This window comes from Dasypus novemcinctus, chromosome 4 (assembly GCF_030445035.2).
Source record: "Dasypus novemcinctus isolate mDasNov1 chromosome 4, mDasNov1.1.hap2, whole genome shotgun sequence".
NCBI classification, from domain to species: Eukaryota; Metazoa; Chordata; class Mammalia; order Cingulata; family Dasypodidae; genus Dasypus; species Dasypus novemcinctus.
In genome coordinates, this window is record NC_080676.1 from 73,952,624 (window position 1) to 73,972,449 (window position 19,826).

Below are 19,826 nucleotides of genomic sequence, written 5' to 3' on the forward strand. Positions count from 1 at the left end.
CAGATGGCTCCCTTGTCTGTCTGCTCATTGTCTGCTCCTCTTCTTTAGGAGGCACTGAAAACGGAACCCAGGACCTCCCATGTGGGAGGTGGGTGCTCAGCTGCTTGAGCCACTTCAGCTTCCCCAGACCTTCTCTTCAAACTTGTCAAACCTTGCTTAAAAGCACAGTCCTAATGAGATTGCTTATCAGTTTTTTAGTCCAAAACATATTAACAAATTTCCATTGTAGTAGAGTTTCTAAATGCACATAACAAGTGAAAAAAAAAAGTGATTTAAAAGGCAAAAGAGAAAATTCTAGAAAGCAGATGCATGTTAAAGAATCAGTGTAGAAGGAGGTTAAGGGAAGTTCAGAGGTATTGATAATAATGTCCTGTCATTTTTTTAAAAGCCATGTATGATAGAGATATTCTTTATGACTATAGGATATATTTCATAATTTTTATAAGATATTTTATAGCAATGAAAGCTCTAAAAGCATAGCAGTTTGACACCATTAAGTATATAAATATGCAAAGTACCCTCCATATTTCAGTAATCTTTTCTCCTGTTTAAACAGTAAGTGCTTCTGACAGAGCTGTACAGGAAGGGTTAGGACCAACTACAAATTAATGTGGGTTGTAAATGTAGTCTGTTTCCCTACTTCCTATTTTTCCTGGGAAAAGAATAAATCTTTTATGTAAAAAAAATGGGTGAACTCAACTCAAATGAAGCAGATTTAGTAACTTTTAACAGGAAATGCTCTCTCGTAAGGGTGCATTCTTCATAGAAGTAAAAATAATGATAGCTAATATTACGTGCAAGTCTTTAGCTTATACTTTTCTCTTTTAATTTTCATAGCAATTCTAGTGAATTTTTTTTAACTTAAGAGGAAAAAATGAAGTTGAGAGAGATTCGACAAGTTAAAGTCACATAGCTAGTAACTGGTGAATATTATGAACCTCCCAAACGTAATGCTGAGCAAACAAACCAGATACCAAAGAAGAGTACATATGATTCCATTTTCGTAAATTCTAGAATAAGTAAAACCAATTGCATTGTTTTCTTTTCTTTTCTTTTTTTTAATTTGTATTAGTTTTCTATTGCTTCCATAACAAATTACCACAAACTTGGTGGGTTAAACAACACTTGTTTATTTTCTATAGTTTTGAAGGATGGAAGTCTGACACGGGTCTCACCAGGCTAAAATCAAGGTGTTGACATGCTTACGTTCCTTTCTGTAGGCTCTGGGTAGGAGCTGTTTATTGTCTTTTTAATATTCTAGAGGCCACATTCCTTGCCTTATGGTCTGGTTCCTCATCTTCAAGCCAGTATCACATCACACTGTACTCCACTTCTGCCTCCCTCTTTGTCTATTAAGGACCTTTGTGATTACATTGAGTCCTTTTGGATAATCCAGGACATTTTATTTTAAGCAATCTTTATTCCCTTTTGGCATATAAAATAACATATTCACATGCTCTAGGGATTAGAATATGGACTACTTTGGGGCACAGGGGATGGGTGCCATTATTTTGCTTACAACACTAAGATGAAAAAATTGTAATATTGATTGCCTCTTGGGAGCACACATTTGTGAGGGTAGGGTGGTGGTGGTGAGGATTGACTGGGAAATAATGCATGGAAACTTACAGTAGAAAAGTGCTACATCATGATAGGGATATATGTTACAAGGGTATACACGTTTATGAAAATTATATAGCTAAGAGGTATGTATTTCAGTATATGTAAATTCACTTCAAAAGACAATTGAGTTGGGGGCATGGGGAGTGGATGGAGGTATAGATGAAACAAGAATGGCAGAATATTGATATTTTTAGGTGGGTTATGAGTACATTGTTCTCATACTTATGCTGATGAGCTCCTTATACTATTCTGTTTATATTTGAATTTTTCATATTAAAAAGTTAAAAGAATGTTAATTTAGTTTTAAATAGTTACATGACTGTTGCATTTGGTTTAGTTCAGATAATTGATTTTTAAAATATCAAAGTTTACACTAACAACTAAAGTCATATTTTGACAGCCATGAAGAACTATACGCAGCTCGCCCTTACGGAGCCCTTGATTCAGGTTTCAATAGTGTGGACAGTGGTGATAAGAGATGGTCAGGGAATGAAGTAAGTGTTTCTCCTATTCTGCATGTTATAATTCCTAAGAGAAACTAAGTGATGAAAATGCAAAATGTCTTAATTGGATTCAGATTCTCACTATGTAAAATACAGAAAAGTCAAAAGGAGGCACAAAAATCCTACATATTCCTACAATAAAAAAGTGGTATTATATTTCCTTTCCATCTTTTTACAGTATACATTTATTTATTTATTTATTTATCTCCCCATCCACGCTTCCCCCACCCCAGTTGTTTGCTTTCTGTGTCCATTTGCTGTGTGTTCTTCTGTGTCCGCTTATATTCTTGTCAGCGGCACCGGGAATCTGTGTCTCTCTCTTTTTTTTTTAAGATTTATTTTTATTTATTTCTCTTATCTTCCACCACCCCCCCCATTTGTTTGTTCTCTGTGTCCATTTGCTGGGTGTTCTTCTTTGTCTGCTTCTGTTGTTCTCAGCGGCACAGGAATCTGTGTCTCGTTTTGTTGCGTCATCTTGTTGTGTCAGCTCTCCGTGTGTGCAGCGCCATTCTTGGGCAGGCTGTACTTTCTTTCACGCTGTGTGGCTCTCCTTACGGGGCACACTCCTTGTGTGTGGGCCTCCCCTACATGGGGGACACCCCTGCGTGGCAGGGCACTCCTTGCTGTCATCAGCACTGCGCATGGGCCAGCTCCACACAGGTCAAGGAGGCCCAGGGTTTGAACCACGAACCTCCCATGTGGTAGACGGATGCTTTATCCAGTGGGCCAAGTCCGCGTCCCCTGTGTCTCTTTTTGTTGCATTATCTTGCTGCATCAGCTCTCTGTGTATGCAGCACCACTCCTGGGCAGGCTGCACTTTTCTTGTACTGGGCAACTCTCTTTATGGGGCACACTCCTCGCATGTGGGGCTCCCCTACATGGGGGACACTCCTGTGTGGCATGGCACTCCTTGCGCACATCAGCACTGTGCATGGGCCAGCTCATCACATGGGTCAGGAGGCCCTGGGTTTGAACCTTGAACCTCCCATGTGGTAGACAGACACTCTATCCACTGAGCCAAATCTGCTTCCCTACAGTATACATTTTTATGTGTTTACTACCCTATTGTACTATATAGTTTTATATCCTGAAGTACAACCAGGAAGTGAGCCTTTTACAGCTGAAACCTGAAATTTGAGGGGCTGGGTAGTCTTGAGCGGACATGAAAAAAGGGGTGTTAGAAGCTGAGGAAACAAATAGGACTGTAAGTAGAAGGGCAAAGAGACAGGAACGTAAATGAAGAATATCCACATGTTCAAGATAACTTAGCTAATTATATTTTTATTTTGATCTATTAGTATTGTTTTCTGTTTTTTTATTTGTTAAGGTATAATATTTTAGCTGAAAATTGGATTAAAAGATACAAAAAAATTTTTTTTGTTAGCTTGACTGTTAATTTGCCATTTATAGCATTGTTTCATTGGGAGTCCAAAACAAATTCACTTTTAGACCACAGCCTATTTGGAATTTGGAATTGCTTGTATATGTATGTGAGGGTGGATGTGTACATAAGTGTGGCTGTGTCCATATAGATACATATATGCATAAAATGTAAACTCATATAATATGTATAATTGTAGTCATGAATCTTGCTATTTTTTATTAAATCTAAGTTTTAATTAGCTTATATTGTACCCATGTTTTTTCATGTCTATATTGTCTAAAATTTTAAGTAATGTTTCTTTAATGTCTCTGCTATTTTTTTTAAGCCTACAGATGAATTTTCAGATCTGCCTCTTCGAGTAGCAGAGATTACTAAAGAACAGAGACTACGAAGAGAAAGTCAATACCAAGAGAATCCCAGCAGTTTAGTGGTTACAAATGGTGGAGGTAAACATAATTACCAATGACATTTAAAATCTTTATAATCACTTTAACTTTTTATTTTTTTATTTTTTTAAAGATTTATTTTATTTATTTCTCTCTCCCCCCCTCCCCCCCCAGTTGTCTGCTCTCTGTGTCCATTCGCTGCATGTTCTTTTTGTCTGCTTCTGTTGTTGTCAGTGGCACGGGAATCTGTTTCTTTTTGTTGCGTCATCTTTTGCTGCCTCAGCTCTCCGTGTGTGCGGCGCCATTCTTGGGCAGGCTGCACTTTCTTTCATGCTGGGTGGCTCTCTTTTCGGGGTGCACTCCTTGTGCATGAGGCTCCCCCATGCAGGGACAACCCTGTGTGGCAGGACACTCCTTGCGTGCATCATCACTGCGCGTGGGCCAGCTCCACACGGGTCAAGGAGGCCCGGGGTTTGAACCGTGGACCTCCCATGTGGTAGACGGACACCCTATTGATTGGGCCAGGTCCGCTTCCCCACTTTAACTTTTTAAAGCAGTCTCTTTCACATCCACTCTTGTTGTTTTTGTCTCTGTAGCATCTTCTCTCTTCTTTTTAAAGACTTCCTCTTTTATAATTGATTGAAAAAATATTTTCCATTGGGATTAAATTTAAATTTGTCAGTTTTTAGGTTTATAGGTAGAATATAATAGTTCTATCTCATTTTTGTTTTGGGGGAAACTTTTTCAAAGAAGTTCCACGTAGAATAAATCTTTTGTTTATCTTGATTTACCTGTGATCTTCTTTGAAGTACCATTCTCCTTTTTAGAGATTATAGTCATTCTAATTCAGTGAATTTCTTGATATTTACCTATTCTTTAATCTCTTTAATCTGGAATTGTGCTCTTCAAGGGCATTTGGATCCCAGTTTTCCTTACTCTGGCATTTTGAAATATATGGTTCTTTTTGTAGTTCATTAACAGACAAAGCTCTTTCTGCTTTTTGTGCTTCTTGATTTTTTTTTTTCATTTTATTTTATTTTATTTTTATTTTTTTAATTGATTTTGTAAAAATGTTACATTAAAAAAAAATATATATATATATATGAGGTCCCATTCAGCCCCACCACCCCCACCCCACCACTCCCTTCCCAGCAACACTCACTCTCCTCATCATGACACATCCATTGCACCCGGCAAGTACATCTCTGGGCATCTCTGCACCTCATGGTCAATGGTCCACATCATGGCCCTTACTCTCCCACATTCCATCCAGTGGGCCCTGGGAGGATTTACAATGTCCGGTGATTGCCCCTGAAGCACCATCCAGGGCAACTCCAAGTCCCAAAGTCGCCTCCACATCTCATCTCTTCCTGCCACTCCCCATATCCATCAACCACCATTTCCGCTTTTCCCACTCCAATGCCACCTTTTCTCTATGGGCCTTGGATTGGTTGTGTCCGTTGCACCTCTATGTCAGGAGGAGGCTCAGATTCCACATGGATACTGGATGCAATCCTCCTGCTTTCAGTTGTAGGCACTCTAGGCTCCATGGTGTGGTGGTTGTCCTTCTTCAACTCCATCTTAGCTGAGTGAGGTGAGTCCAATAAATCAGATTGTAGGAGCTGGAGTCTGTTGACGCTCAGGGCCTGGCTATCCTATTGTCAGTCCAGAGATTCAAATCCCCTAAATATATCTTAAACCCCAACACCAACTACAATTCCAGTAAAGTAGGATGAAAGTCTTATGAAAAGAGATCCCATCTGAGTCCAGTTCCATCATGCAGAAACACCAGCTGCAAAGAAGGGCCATCTGACATGGCAGTGAACCCCATCTGCCATGACCATAGAACCCGTGGGTCTCTTTAGCCCTCACAGGAACCAGTACCTGGGGATTGTATCTACTTTATCTGTCTCTTAGACTCTGCTCAGTTGTGCATAAGGGCAATCCTTCTGACAGCCTCCAGACTCTTTTTTAGAGACTTGTAGCCATATAAACTCATTTATGCTTTCCATTTCCCCTTACATTAGGTCAAACAGCATTTTAAAGTCATGGTATTATATGTAGACAGGGATATTCTGCTGATCCGCATTGAACCTTTAATTCAAGGTCATTTTCTAGTTCCATCTTCAGCTGGTATTTGGTAGTGATCCCTCGGTGCCAGGGAGGCTCATCCCCGGGTGTCATGTCCCACGCTGGGGGGAATGCACTGCATCTACATGCTGAGTTTGGCTTCGAGACTGGCCACATTTGCATAACATAAAGGCTGTCAGGAGGAAATTCCCAGGCACAGTGCTGCTCTAGGCCTTGTTCTTATTTCAGGCATATAGGCTCACAAGCATAGTCATTAGTATCATGCTCTCAGTGTTGGAAACTCATTCCTTCCTGGTCCTTACCATTGCACCTGGGGGACTGCCGCTGTTCCCCTAGGGACCACGACAGAGCACCCCGGCCAGGAACTCAGTACCCCCCCAGCTGTAGTTTTTAATTGTTGCCACTATGAGTATATCCAAACATTACCATTGTGCTTCTTGATTTTAGCGTTCCATTCAATATTACTTTGGTTTGAATTACCACATCCTAATGTTTAATATTTAAGGGCCAGTTATAAGGGAGAAATGACTTTGATTTTCCAGAAATCCATTATACTGTATGAGAAGAGCTTTCTTTTTTGAATGAGGATTTCACTTAAGGGTCTGTGGTCATTTTTTCTTTATCATCTTATTTTCTTCATTACTCTTGCCACTTACCATCCCTTTCATATTTCAGTAGTTTTCTTTTTAATTTTGTTTTCATACAAGATTTATTTCTTATCAGTTTATTTCACACTTAAAATAATATCCAGATCTGTGCTGTCAAGTATGTTAGCCACTAGCCACATGTGGTTATTGAGCCTTTGAAATAGGCTTTTCTGGATTGAGATACGCTCACTGTACATATCAGATTTTGAAGACTTTGTATGAAAAAATAACTAAAATATCATTAATATTTTATGTTGATTATATGTTAAAATAATATTTTAGATATATTGGTCAAAATATAATGTATTATTAAAATTAATGTTAACTATTTCTCTTACCTTTTTTTTTAATGTGGTTACTGGAAAACCAAAATTACATATGTGGTGTGCTGCCTGGTTTGCTTTCTGTTTGTTTTTTTCTCTATTTGTTTTAAACAGCGCTGGTCTAGTATAAAAGTAATGTTGTTTTCCTAGGAGCTGGTCATATGAATGGTTCATAATATGAACCATTTTTGTCAGAAAAGATGTAGCATTTTAAAAATGTATTTTCTAGGAAGTGGATTTGGCTCGAGCAGTTGAACACCTGCTTCCAACTTGGGAGGTCCCAGGTTCAGTTCCCAGACTTCCTAAAAAAAATGCATTTTTGTGCCTGTTTCTAATGTACCTGAAAACATAACTTTTCATCCTTTTGGGCTGTTAAAAAAAACTCTTAATTACTCAAAATTCATATTTTTATTAATTGCAGTTATGGAATTTTTTAGAAATAATGGAATCCTAAAACTAGATTGAAAGCCATTTCTTCAAATTCTCTTTTCTAAGCAACTGCAATTTTTGGATAGTCTATAGATCATAAAATAATGACTGGGGCTTAATACATCTGGAGATACCACCTTAGTAGCAAGGTTCCTTATTAGTATTTATTCCATTTTAAATACCTTTTTATTTTTTATTTTATTTTTTTTAAAGATTTATTTATTTATTTAATTCCCCCCCCCTCCCCTGGTTGTCTGTTCTTGGTGTCTATTTGTTGCGTCTTGTTTCTTTGTCCGCTTCTGTTGTTGTCAGCGGCACAGGAAGTGTGGGTGGCGCCATTCCTGGGCAGGCTGCACTTTCTTTTCACGCTGGGCGGCTCTCCTTACGGGGCGCACTCCTTGCGCGTGGGGCTCCCCTACGCGGGGGACACCCTTGCGTGGCACGGCTCTCCTTGCGCGCATCAGCACTGCGTATGGGCCAGCTCCACACGGGTCAAAGAGGCCCGGGGTTTGAACCGCGGACCTCCCATATGGTAGACGGACGCCCTAACCACTGGGCCAAAGTCCGTTTCCCTTAAATACCTTTTTAAAGTAATGAGTTTTTTTTGTTTTTCTATTTATTTATTTCCCCAACCCCCAGTTGTTTTGTGCTTACTGTTCTTTCTGTCCATTTGCTCTGTCTTCACTCATGTCTGCTTTTCTTCTCTTTAGGTGACACCAGGAACCAATCCTGGGGCTTTCCAGAGTGGGAGAGAGGTGCTCAGTCTCTTGCACCACCTCAGCTGTCTGGTCTGCTTTGTCTCTTATTGCCTCTCCTTTGTGTCTGTTTTTATTGAGTCATCTTGCTGCGCCAGCTCTCCACATGAGCCAGCACTCTTCGCCGGCCAGCTCTCCACTTGGGCCAGCTTGCCTGCACCAGGAGGCCCCAGGAATAGAACCCTGGACCTCCCATATGGTAGATGGGGGCCCAATTGCTTGAGCCACATCCACTTCCCAGTAATGAGTTTTTAAACTTAAAAATAATGGGGTGCAGAGTAGATGCGGCTCAAGCAGTTGAGCACTTGATTCCCACATGGGAGGTCCCAGGTTCAGTTCCTGGTGCCTTCTAAAAACAAAAGCAAACAAGCTGATGTGGCTCAGTGGTTGAGCTCCGGGTTCCCACATTTGAGTTCCAGGGTTCAATCCCTGCATCCTGGTACCTCAACAGAAAAAACCCCAAAATAATAATAATGGGGTATTCCCAAACTTGACAGATGAATGTGGCTATATCTTATTTATATACTTATTTTACATACCTCCTAACTCCAAAGCATTTCGAGAAGAAAAAATTAATTATTCAAATGATTGCATCCCAGCCACAAACTGCTGCAAAATATCTACAGTGTGGACCTCTTGCAAATAAGAACATTTTTTTTCTGATTATGGTTTTAAAAAGTTTAATACAGTTTTGAGAAGAGAAATAGTGGTCAATATCTATTTTTTCTCTCCCAGTCCAATTTCCTTTTCCCCTTTGTCTTTTTTATTGTCTTCTCTTTCCTTTGTGTTGACTCTGCTAGATTTTTTGCCTCCCATCTCTCCAAAGAGATATGCTTAAGCCCCAAACATAAAACATTAAAAAAATCCTAAAAGTAAATGCACCTTTCAATCTTTAAAAATTAATCTTTCATTCTGTCTTACAAACTCAGACTATGTTGTTTAAAATAGTAAGGAACTATCGAAAGGAAAAAGAAATGGTAGAGGTCTATATTCCAATAATAGCCATCAATTACCATTCTTCAGTGAATTAGGACTAAGAATTTCTGGAGCCTGTTTTTGTGAGTGGACATGGACTAATATTATAGACTTGTGTCATTTAAGCTTTTTCTCATGCCACCCATCTTCAGAATGGAAAATGCTAGGAAAAGGAAAGAATGCAATTTAAGTATTTATCTTCTATTAGCTGTCTAGTCTGAATGCTTTTTTTGGTGTGTGTGATATATACAGTAGAACACGATCTGGATCAGATTGACTACATTGACAGTTGTGCTGCAGAGGAAGAAGAGGATGAGGTGAGGCAGCGCAAGGCCCTGGACTCAGACAGTCTCAGTTCACAGTTCATGGCATATATTGAACAACGGCGAATCTCTTATGAGGTACTGTGCATATTGTTTTAAGCCTAAATATTTTGCTGTCTACTACTGAAAACACTTCATGATAGTATGAATTTCAATGATTTGCTGGTTTGGGACTAATTTTTGTTTTATTATGTTTATTTCCAATTTTGTTCTAGAATATTTTAGATTGTTTCTGAAAATCAGATAGTAATCTCAAGTAGAGTTTAGATTTATAGCTCAAATAGGAAGACAGATTTCAGGATTTTGATAAAGGAATGATAAAGGAGTCCTTAGAGTAATGGAAGACCTTTGAAGAAAATGCAAGGGATATGATGCTTTTTATTGTTATTTTTATTGCCTTTTTGTTGTTACTAACTAACTGTAAATCATAGTTTGATCAATGAAAAACCTGATTTTGAGGGCATTATACAGACTTAAGCATAAAATTTGTATGAGCTTATTATATTAGCACTTTCATGCTAAGTCACACAGAATATAAATTGTCATTAAAAATTTTGGATGTCCCCTTTTAGTGGAGCATTGAATCGCCTTAGAAAACAAATGAGCATTCAGCTCACTGCAGAATATCTGCCAGTTCCCCAGGGTTCTAAAATAGAAATAGCATTCTTGAATATGTCTAGTCAGCATAATAAAATGGCTCTACTTCAGTATGTGTGATGTTGATGTCTGGAGTTGGTCCCAGGCTCTGAGCATAAGTTATTTGAGAAACACTTGGGGCTTTTTTGAAGAATGATATATTTAGTATTTAGCCTCTTAGAGAATAATCACTTCAAATGAGATATGTTGTGGAGTGATATTATCATTCTTAAAAAAGAATCCTTTATTTTTCCTATCTAAAAGCTTTTTCAATATGGCATTTTTTGTTGGTGTTAAGAAGATACTCTTGTATTTAGTTGGATAACATTATATCAAATCCTAAAAATCCTGCAGCCCAGAGGTAATAATGAAAGTACTGGTTCATTGATGAAAGTACTGGTTCAGGCTAAAAGCAGGGGCTAGAACAAAGGACAGCTAATTTGCAATAAAATTAACATTGATAACATAATTTTTAAAGGGAATCCTTTTTCTTTTTTTTTTTTCCCTATGGTCTTTTTGATCATTTTATGGTATATGGGCTATATAGCTGTGTTATTTCTATTAAAAGTGAAAATACCTGTTACAATACTGGTGAAAAACAATTGTACCATTTCTTTAATCTATTATCTTGGTTATTTTGTAACCACATATTTTTCATTTCCATATGCCTAATGTGAATGGAAACATTCTATCCTCTTAGGATTCTTATACCATAAAGGCTTTCTAAAATTTGGCATCTGTAAAAATATGATAAAGCAGTATTAACAACCACTAAAGAAATACCTTTCTCTATTCCTGAATACTATCTAAAAATGGGTTGTTGAAAAACTAACTTATGTGATATTTTCAGCACTTTACAATTTCTAAATTTTGTTATAATGTATCTCATATACTCAGGCCACTACCCTCCTGAATAAGGTATAACTTACATTTATTTCTTAAATGAATGTCATATTCATTTTGTCTTGAGAATTGCACATTTACTTCTTGCAAGAATTTTAGCTCATTTTATAATTATAAAACCAGGGTGGTAAGTCACTGATAAAATATACTAGGAGAGATTTTTGTTTATAAAGCAAATGTCATACTTGTTAAAGTTAGAATAATGAATATATTATGAGGGTTCTAGCATTGTAGCTAATTTTATATGATCCTCATGCTCAGACTTTTAGGCAGTCAACTTTGGTCCTTTGTAGCAATTCACCAAAGAAGATTTTCTGGTTTGTGTGTGATGTACCTATTTCTTGGAGGTAGACTACAGTTAGTTTTACATTTGATTTTTATGTATCCTTTTTGGACAACTTGTTTTCTTAATTGTCCTTTGATGCATGCCCATTTTGAGTATTATTTTTGGTGTTAAAATAAGATTGCATTGCTTCTGTAGATTCTCATTTGAGAAAATATATGCTGTGTTAACCTATACACCACTACTTTTTTTTTTAAGATTTATTTTTTATGTATAAAGATTTATTATTTTATTTATTTCTCTCTCCTTCCCTACCCCCCCTCCCCCAGTTGTCTGCTCTCTGTGTCCATTCGCTATGTGTTTTTCTGTGACTGCTCCTAGCCTTAGCAGCAGCACCGGGAATCTGTTTCTTTTTGTTGCATCATCTTGTTGTGTCAGCTCTCCGTGTGTATGGCACCATTCTTGGGCAGGCTCTCCTTATGGGGCACACTCCTTGCAGGTGGGGCTCCCTGACGCGGGGGACACCCCTGTGTGGCACGGCACTCCTTGTGCGCGTTAGCACTGCACATGGGCCAGCTCCACACGGGTCAAGGAGGCCCGGGGTTTGAACCGTGGACCTCCCATGTGGTAGGCGGACGCCCTATCCATTGGGCCAAGTCCGCTTCCCTAAAGGCTCCACTTTTTATCTGTTATTTATTTATTTATTTATTTTTAGACAAATCTGTTTTATCAATACAATTAGTAAAATATACAGTCCATCCAAAGTGTGTAGTCAGTGGTATTTGGCATAACACCTAGTTGTGCATTCATCACTTCAATCCTTATTAGAGCATTTTCATTATTTCAATAATAGTGAAAAACTGACATACAAAAATTTCATCACCTCTCAATCTCTCTATGCTTCCCCTGCTGTACATAGCTGCTTTTTCTGGCTACTCTTGCATATTTATTTATTTATTTTTAAAGCAGTTTTGTTGAGTTATATTCACATACCATATAATCTATCCAAAGTATTTTTATTTGGCAGTGTTTATTCCATATCACTTTAGCCAGTTTAATTTTCCTCAGTAATGTTGTTTCGTTTGTTTTTTTTCCCTATCCGGTTGTGTCATCTTTTTGGTGCATTGCTTCACTGCGTAGGGGCCTTGTACCTCACTGCGCGGGTCTGGGACACCTTTTTTCTTTTTTTACCAGGAAGTCCCAGGAATCAACCTGGGTCCTGCATGTGGTAAACAGGAGCTCAGTTGCTTGAGCCACAGCTGCTTCCCTCAGTAATGCTTTTTAAAAATGGCCTTTGCCCTTTAGTTTATAAGTAAACTGTAATATTTATCTTTTAACTAATACTGTATTTTATCTTAAATAGAAATTACTTTTTGTTTTATCTCACTAGTCCACTAAACATCCTCAGGATTACTTATAGCTATGAAAAGTAATAATTTGTGATGGTGGAGAAGTAAAGAAATGTAATCTGCCCAGTGAACCCTCTACTAGTAGAAATACTCAAGAGGTTGAGCAAGTGCCAGGTTAGAATGAAAGGAATTCCTGTTCTGGATGGCAGTTTGTACTAGATGACCTCTAATATCCTTTCCAACTCTAAAATCTTAACCTTCAGTAAAATTACTGGGTATAGTCACTATAATTTCTATAGTGCAGTCACTATAATTTATATAGTACAGTGAAGAAGGAAATCTATTTAAAAAAAATAAACATGTGGATTGTGAATATTTTTGTGTTTGTAAAAGCAATTATATATAGCCTATAATGCTTTTAAACATAAAAAGTTCATATTTGAAGATTCTATTAAAACATTTTTAGTGTAATTTACAGATCTCTAAATGCCAAGTTGAACATGAATTCTTTTATCATAGTGTTCCAGATACGTATGTAACTTGACTTACTTCTATTCTTTTTTGGTCCAGGGTTCACCAATAAAACCAGTACCCATTAGAGAGTTTCAAAAAACAGAAGACATAAGAAGATGTTTACATCAAAACAGGTATGAAAAGCAATTTTACTTGTTTATTTCTTTTTTAAAACTCAATGTTAAATGCATAAAATGATTTTGGTTTTATAGAGATCTATGTCTAATGAAGATGTTTAGACACTATGAGTTTTAGATACCATGCATTTAGAGCTAAGTGGTAATGTGCTTTGGTGCTTTATGGCATAGAAAAAGGGGTAAAATTGATCTATTGACTTTAAATTCAGGTCAGCCTAAATCATTAATTACTTTGTAACTATGTAATTAATTAATTTAAAGATAATAACAATGAGATTTTGTAGTGATATGTCTGGTTTCATGCATAAAGAGAGCTAAAAGAATTTCAGGAGTCCTGAATATTTTCTTAACTTTTTGGCCAGAGAACAGGGAGAGAAAGACAGGGATAGCCCTAAATATCCTCAATCCTATCTCAATTAACATGATCTTTCCACTGTACTTAGTGTCTCATAGAATATATCCTAAAACAACTTGACTTTTTAGAGCACTGCATCTCATTCTTGGAGTCTAAAAGGTTGTTTGGCGTAATGTATCACAATAGTTATAAAAGTTCCCAGTCTTTGGTTCTTTGCCTCCCATTCCTTTTTATTAAGTCTTAAAGCAGTAGATTACTTATGCCTATTCTTTTTTTTTTTAAAGATTTATTTTTATTTATTTTTCTCCCCTTCCCCGCCCCCCAGTTGTCTGCTCTCTGTGTCCATTCGCTGTATGCTCTTCTCTGTCTGCCTATATTCTTGTCAGTGGCACCGGGAATCTGTGTCTCTTTTTGTTGCGCCATCTTGTTGCACAGCTCTCCTTGTGTGCGTACCACTCATGGGCAGGCTGGACTTCCTTTCACACGGGACGGCTCTCCTTGCAGGGCGCACTCCTTGTGCATGGGTCTTCCCTACAAGGCATAGCACTCCTTGCGCGCATCAGCATTGTGCATGGGCCAACTCACCACACAGGTCAGGAGGCCCTGGGGTTGAACTCTTGACCTCCCATGTGGTAGGCAGATGCTCTATTCATTGAGCCAAGTCTGCTTCCCCCTATTCTTAAATGTTGGCATATTTGCTATGTAGAAACTGCTACACACATTTCTTTATTTATATTTGATAGGATTTTAAAGTTATTGTAAATAGGGGACTGAAATAGAGATAGAAAAAAAGTATGTGGGAAGAATAATGAAACAGTGAAATCTCCTGACTTGACGTTTTATAGTCTTATCGTTTAGTTCATAGGATTTTAGTTAAATTTCATATGATTTGAAATTTATCTCAGGGTGGCTTTTTGATTGCTATGTATCCTTATTCTAAGAGTGGGGTTCCATTAAGGTTCAAGTTTCAATCAGGGTTTTCCAATACATTTCTGTCTCCTGGATGGGCTAGTCTTTACTTCCTGTCCCTGTCACTTCTTGCATTCTTGAATCTCAAGATCTCCAGAATTTAGCAGAGGGAAGCAGACTTGGCCCAACAGATAGGGCATCTGCCTACCGCATGGGAGGTCCAAGGTTCAAACCCAGGGCCTCCTGACACGTGTGAGGAGCTGGCCCATGCACAGTGCTGATGCACTCAAGGAGTGCCATGCATACAGGGGTGTCCCCTGCGTAGGGGAGCCCCACGCACAAGGAGAGCTGCCCAATGCAAAGAAAGTGCAGCCTGGAATGGCGCTGCACACATGGAGAGTAGACGCAGCAAGATGACACAACAAAAAGAGACACAGATTCCGGGTGCCACTGACAAGAATACAAGCAGACACACGAATACACAGCGAATGGACATAGAGAGCAGACAACTGGGGGAGGTGGGGGAGTGGGGGGAGAAAGGGGAGATAAATAAAAAATAAATCTTAAAAAAAAAAAAGAATTTAGCAGAAACCCTTGGTGAAAACCAACTTTTTTGGCACAAAAAAATATGTTAGCTTTAAATTGCTTTTGTAACAAATTAACACAAATTTGGCATCTTAAAACAACACCCGTTATACCACTGTTCTCTAGGTCAGAAGTATTGGCAGGCTCTACCGGGTTCTCTGCTTAGGGTTTCATAAGGCATAAGTCAATGTATCAGGTGGCCTGAACTCTTCTCTGGAGACTCTTGGGGAGAATTTAATTTGAGGCAAATCCATGCAGTTTTAGGACTGAGGTCCCCATTTCCTTGCTGGCTATTGTCTGGGGATAATTCTTAGCCTTTAGAGGCAGCCAACATTCTATGGCTCATAGCCCTTTCCATCTTCAAGCAAACATTTATTCACAGTTCAAATCTTTTTCACAAACTCATTGACTTCCTCTTTTCCTTTTAAGGACACAGTGACCTCTGGATAATCTATGTGATCAGTAACCTTAATTATATATGCAAAATCCCTGTTGCCATTTATTGTAACTTATTATCAGAGTAACACTGTGGGGCAGAGATCACAAAAGCCAAAAGTCTGCCTACCTCACCTTTTTTTTTTTCCCTCTCTGTATTTTTTTTCCTTCTTTATTTTCTTTTAAATGTTACATTCAAAAAATATGAGGTCCCCATAAATCCCCCACCCTGCTTACCACACCTTAACCCAGAGTTCCTGTTTTTACTTCTTTTGTAGAATCTGTGAATTCTTTACTTTAATGCCAGCTCAGCAGTGCATTAGAATTATTTTATTTTATTTTAGCTTTTGAGTTGTTTCAATTGTGAGTCATTCGGGGTGTCTAATTTGCCACAGTGCTGGACACTAAAGGCATGATTACTTTTTTTTAAACAAATCAGTTTCATTGATATGATAGAGCATACAGTCCATCCCAAGTGTACAATCAGTGATATTTGGTATAGTCACATAGTTATGCATTCATCACTTGTCATTATTAGAGCATTTTCATTATTTCGATAATAATAAAAAGACAAAAAATTCATTACCTCTCAATCTCTCTATGCTTCCCCTCCTGTACGTAGCTGCTATTTCTGGCTATTCTTGCTTATTTATTTATTTATTTTAAAGTAGTTTTATTGAGATATATTCATATACCATACAGTCTATCCAAAGTGTATAATCAGGCAGCGGACTTGGCCCAGTGGTTAGGGCGTCCGTCTACCACATGGGAGGTCCATGGTTCAAACCCCGGGCCTCCTACACCCATGTGCAGCTGGCCCATGCGCACTGCTGATGCCCGCAAGGAGTGCCCTGCCACGCAGGGGTGTCCCTGTATAGGGGAGCCCCACGCGCAAGGAGTGCACCCGCAAGGAGTGCGCCCCATAAGGAGAGCTGCCCAGCGCAAAAGAAAGTGCAGCCTGCCCAGGAATGGCGCGGCACACATGGAGAGCTGACACAGCAAGATAACGCAACAAAAAGAAACAGATTCCTGTGCCGCTGACACAACAGAAGCGGACAAAGAAGACGCAGCAAATAGACACAGAGAACAGACAACTGGGGTGGGTGGGGGAAGGGGAGAGAAATAAACGAATAAATAAATCTTAAAAAAAAAAAAGTGTATAATCAGTGGTTTTAGTGTAATCACAATGTTGTGCATTCATCACCACAAAAAACTTGAGAACAATTTCATTATTCCAAAAAGGAAAACTCCACTCCCCTTAGCAATCACCTCCCACTCCGTCTGTCCTTCCCCAGCCCTACGTAGACACTAATCTGATTTCATCTTTTATATAAATTAATTTATATTTACATTTTTTATAAATGGAATTGTAGAATATGTAGTACTTTGTATCTTTTCTTTCAGTTAGCAAAATGTGGATTTTTTTGGTCTGATAGTAACATCTTGTAATGGTAACATATATTTGTTCAGTTTCAAAGAAAAACAGTCTTATTTGTGCAATGTTACCCATATTCATATTTCACAGGAGTTTTACTATGCTATACATTTCCATGTTACATTTTTTAGCTTTTCATTTAGTAATTTACATGACCTTAGACTTTCCCTTTCAACCACTATAATACCCATATAATAGCTTTGCTAGTTACAAACATTACATTGTACTTTCACCTTTTCTGTTCATTTCTAAAGATTAACACACACTCTTTTTACCATTCTGCACAAGCTAAACCTCAGCTTTCCATTCTCTAACTTCATTCTGTTTTCTGGTGATTTACTAATTTCATGAGATTACAAGTATATTTAGTTCATAAAATGCTCTGTCATAGTGTTTTTGTCCTTCTGCATTTGGCTTGCTTCACTCAACATAATGTCTTCTAGGTTCATCCATGTAGTCATATGCTTACGACTTCATTTATTCTTAGGGCTTCATAATATTCCATTGTGTATACACCACAGTTTGTTTATCCATTCTTTGGTTGAATGGATACCTGGGTTGTTTCCAGCTTTTGGCAGTCATGAATAACGCTCCTGTGAACATCAGTGTGTAGATGTCTGTGCCATGTCACTGCTCTCAGTTCTTCTGGGTAAATATCAAGTAGTGATATTGCCGAGTCACATGACAAATCTACATTCAACTTCTCTAGGAACTGTCAAACAGTCTTCCACAATGGATTTCTCATTCTACATTCCCACCAACAGTGAGTAAGTGTTCCTATCTCTCCACATCCTCTCCATCATTTACAGTTTTCCATCTTTTTAATAGTGGCCATTCTAATAGGTGTGAAATGATATCTCATCATAGTTTTGGGTTTTTTTTTTTTAAGATTTATTTATTTTCTCTTCACCCCTCTAGTTGTTTTGTGTTTGCTGTCTGCTTTCTGTGTCCAGTCGCTCTTTGTTCTTCTGTATCTGCTTTTCTTCTCTTTAGGTGGCACCAGGAACTGATCCTGGTCCATTCCAGAGTGGAAGAGAGGTGCTCAATCTTTTGCGCGACTTCAGCTCCCTGGTCTGCTGTTTCTCTTATTGTCTCTCCTCTGTATCTCTTTTTCTTGCGTCATCTTCCTGTGCCAGCTCTCCATGTGGGCCAGCATTCCTACGCGGGCCAGCATTCCTGCATGGGCCAGTACTCCGCATGGGCCAGCTCTCCGCTCAAGACAGTTTGCCTTCACCAGGAGGCCCTGGGAATCGAACCCTGGAACTCTTAAAATGGTAGACAGGAACCCAATCACTTTAGCCACATCCGCCTCCCAATCATTGTAGTTTTGATTTGTATTTTCCTAATCACTGGTGATGTTGAATCATTTTTTTCATATTTTTTCTCCATTTCTAGTTCTTCTTTGGACAAGTATCTATTCCAGTTTTTGCCCATTTTTTAATCAGGTCATTTGTCTTTTTGTTTTTGTTTTTGAGTTGTAGCATCTCTTTATATATTATGCATATTAAACCCTTATTGGACATGTGATTTTCAAATATTTTCTCCTTTTTTTTTTTTAGAGTTATTTATTTATTTAATCCCCCCCCCCCCCCAGTTGTCTGTTCTTTGTGTCTTTTTGCTGCGTCTTGTTTCTTTGTCTGCTTCTGTTGTCGTCAGTGGCACGGGAAGTGTGGGCGGTGCCATTCCTGTTCAGGCTGCACTTTCTTTCGCCCTGGGCAGCTCTCCTTATGGGGAGCACTCCTTGCGCATGGGGCTCCCGTATGCAGGGGACACCCCTGCGTGGCAGGGCACTCCTTGTGCGCATCAGCACTGCGCATGGGCCAGCTCCACACGGGTCAAGGAGGCCCAGGGTTTGAACCGCGGACCTCCCATGTGGTAGTCGGACGCCCTAACCACTGGGCCAAGTCCGTTTCCCATTTATTTTCTCCTTTTGAGTTGATTGTCTTTTCACCCTTTTGACAAAGTTCTTTTAAAGTACAAAAGTGTTTAATTTTGAGTAGTTCCCCTCTATTGTTTTTTCTTTTGTTGCTCTTGCTACAAAGAAACATCTTTAAGATGTTGCCCTACATTTTTTTCTAATAGTTTTATGGTCCTGGCTTTTATATTTAGGTGTTTTTGATTCTTGTATAAGGAGTGCGATAGGTATCCTCTTTCATTCTTTTGGTTATGGATATCCATTTTCTCCCAGCACCGTTTATTAAAGAGACTGTTTTGTTCTGCTAACATAGACTTGATAGGTTTGTTGAAAACCAGTTGGCCATAGAGGTGGTTTTATTTCTGTACTTTCAGTTCTAGTCCACTGATTGATGTGTCTGTCTTTATGCCAATGCCATGCTGTTTTGACCACTGTTGCTTTGTAATATGTTCAAGGTCAGGCAGTGAAATCCTCCCACATTGCTCTTTTCTTTTAGAGTGCTCTTTTCTTTTAGAATGCTTTTGGCTCTTCAGGTATACTTTCCCTTCCAGATAAATTTGTTGATGATATATGTACATCAAAGGAAAAATTCCCAATTTTAAAGAAAAATAACATTCTGAACAAGCTCTTTTCAGGGAATTGGAAAATTTCCATAGGTTGGCATCTTTGGAAAAGGCCTCATGAAGGAAATACGATTTAATGACTTCTAAAGGTTGAGTAGCATTTGGATAGCAAAGGAAGGGAGCATTATTATCAAAGGCTTGAAGTAAGGAATCAGTACGGTAAATTAGATCTTGCTAGTTGGATTCCAATGTGAATATGCTTATTAAATGGAGTAAGAGTTCTGATTGCCAAGTTGAAGAATTTGTATTATTATGTTAGATATTAAGAAACTACTGGAACTTTATGGGTTTTGTTCTTATTTCTTTAAT

General features: G+C 38.5%; 1 protein-coding gene across 7 annotated transcripts in view; it reads left to right on the plus strand.

Annotated features, from left to right (window-relative positions):
- LRCH3 (leucine rich repeats and calponin homology domain containing 3) overlaps positions 1-19,826 on the plus strand; it is a 129,127-nt gene that overhangs the window by 68,295 nt on the left and 41,006 nt on the right. For 4 of the 7 annotated variants that reach the window (XM_058295652.2, XM_058295654.2, XM_058295657.2 and 1 more), the window contains exons 7-11: positions 2,024-2,117; positions 3,836-3,956; positions 8,097-8,174; positions 9,369-9,517; positions 13,181-13,257. In XM_058295652.2, the coding sequence (XP_058151635.1) occupies positions 2,024-2,117; positions 3,836-3,956; positions 8,097-8,174; positions 9,369-9,517; positions 13,181-13,257 (519 nt within the window). The remainder of the gene's footprint in view (positions 1-2,023; positions 2,118-3,835; positions 3,957-8,096; positions 8,175-9,368; positions 9,518-13,180; positions 13,258-19,826) is intronic. The other 3 variants (XM_058295653.2, XM_071214734.1, XM_012528036.4) reach the window with 1 other exon arrangement.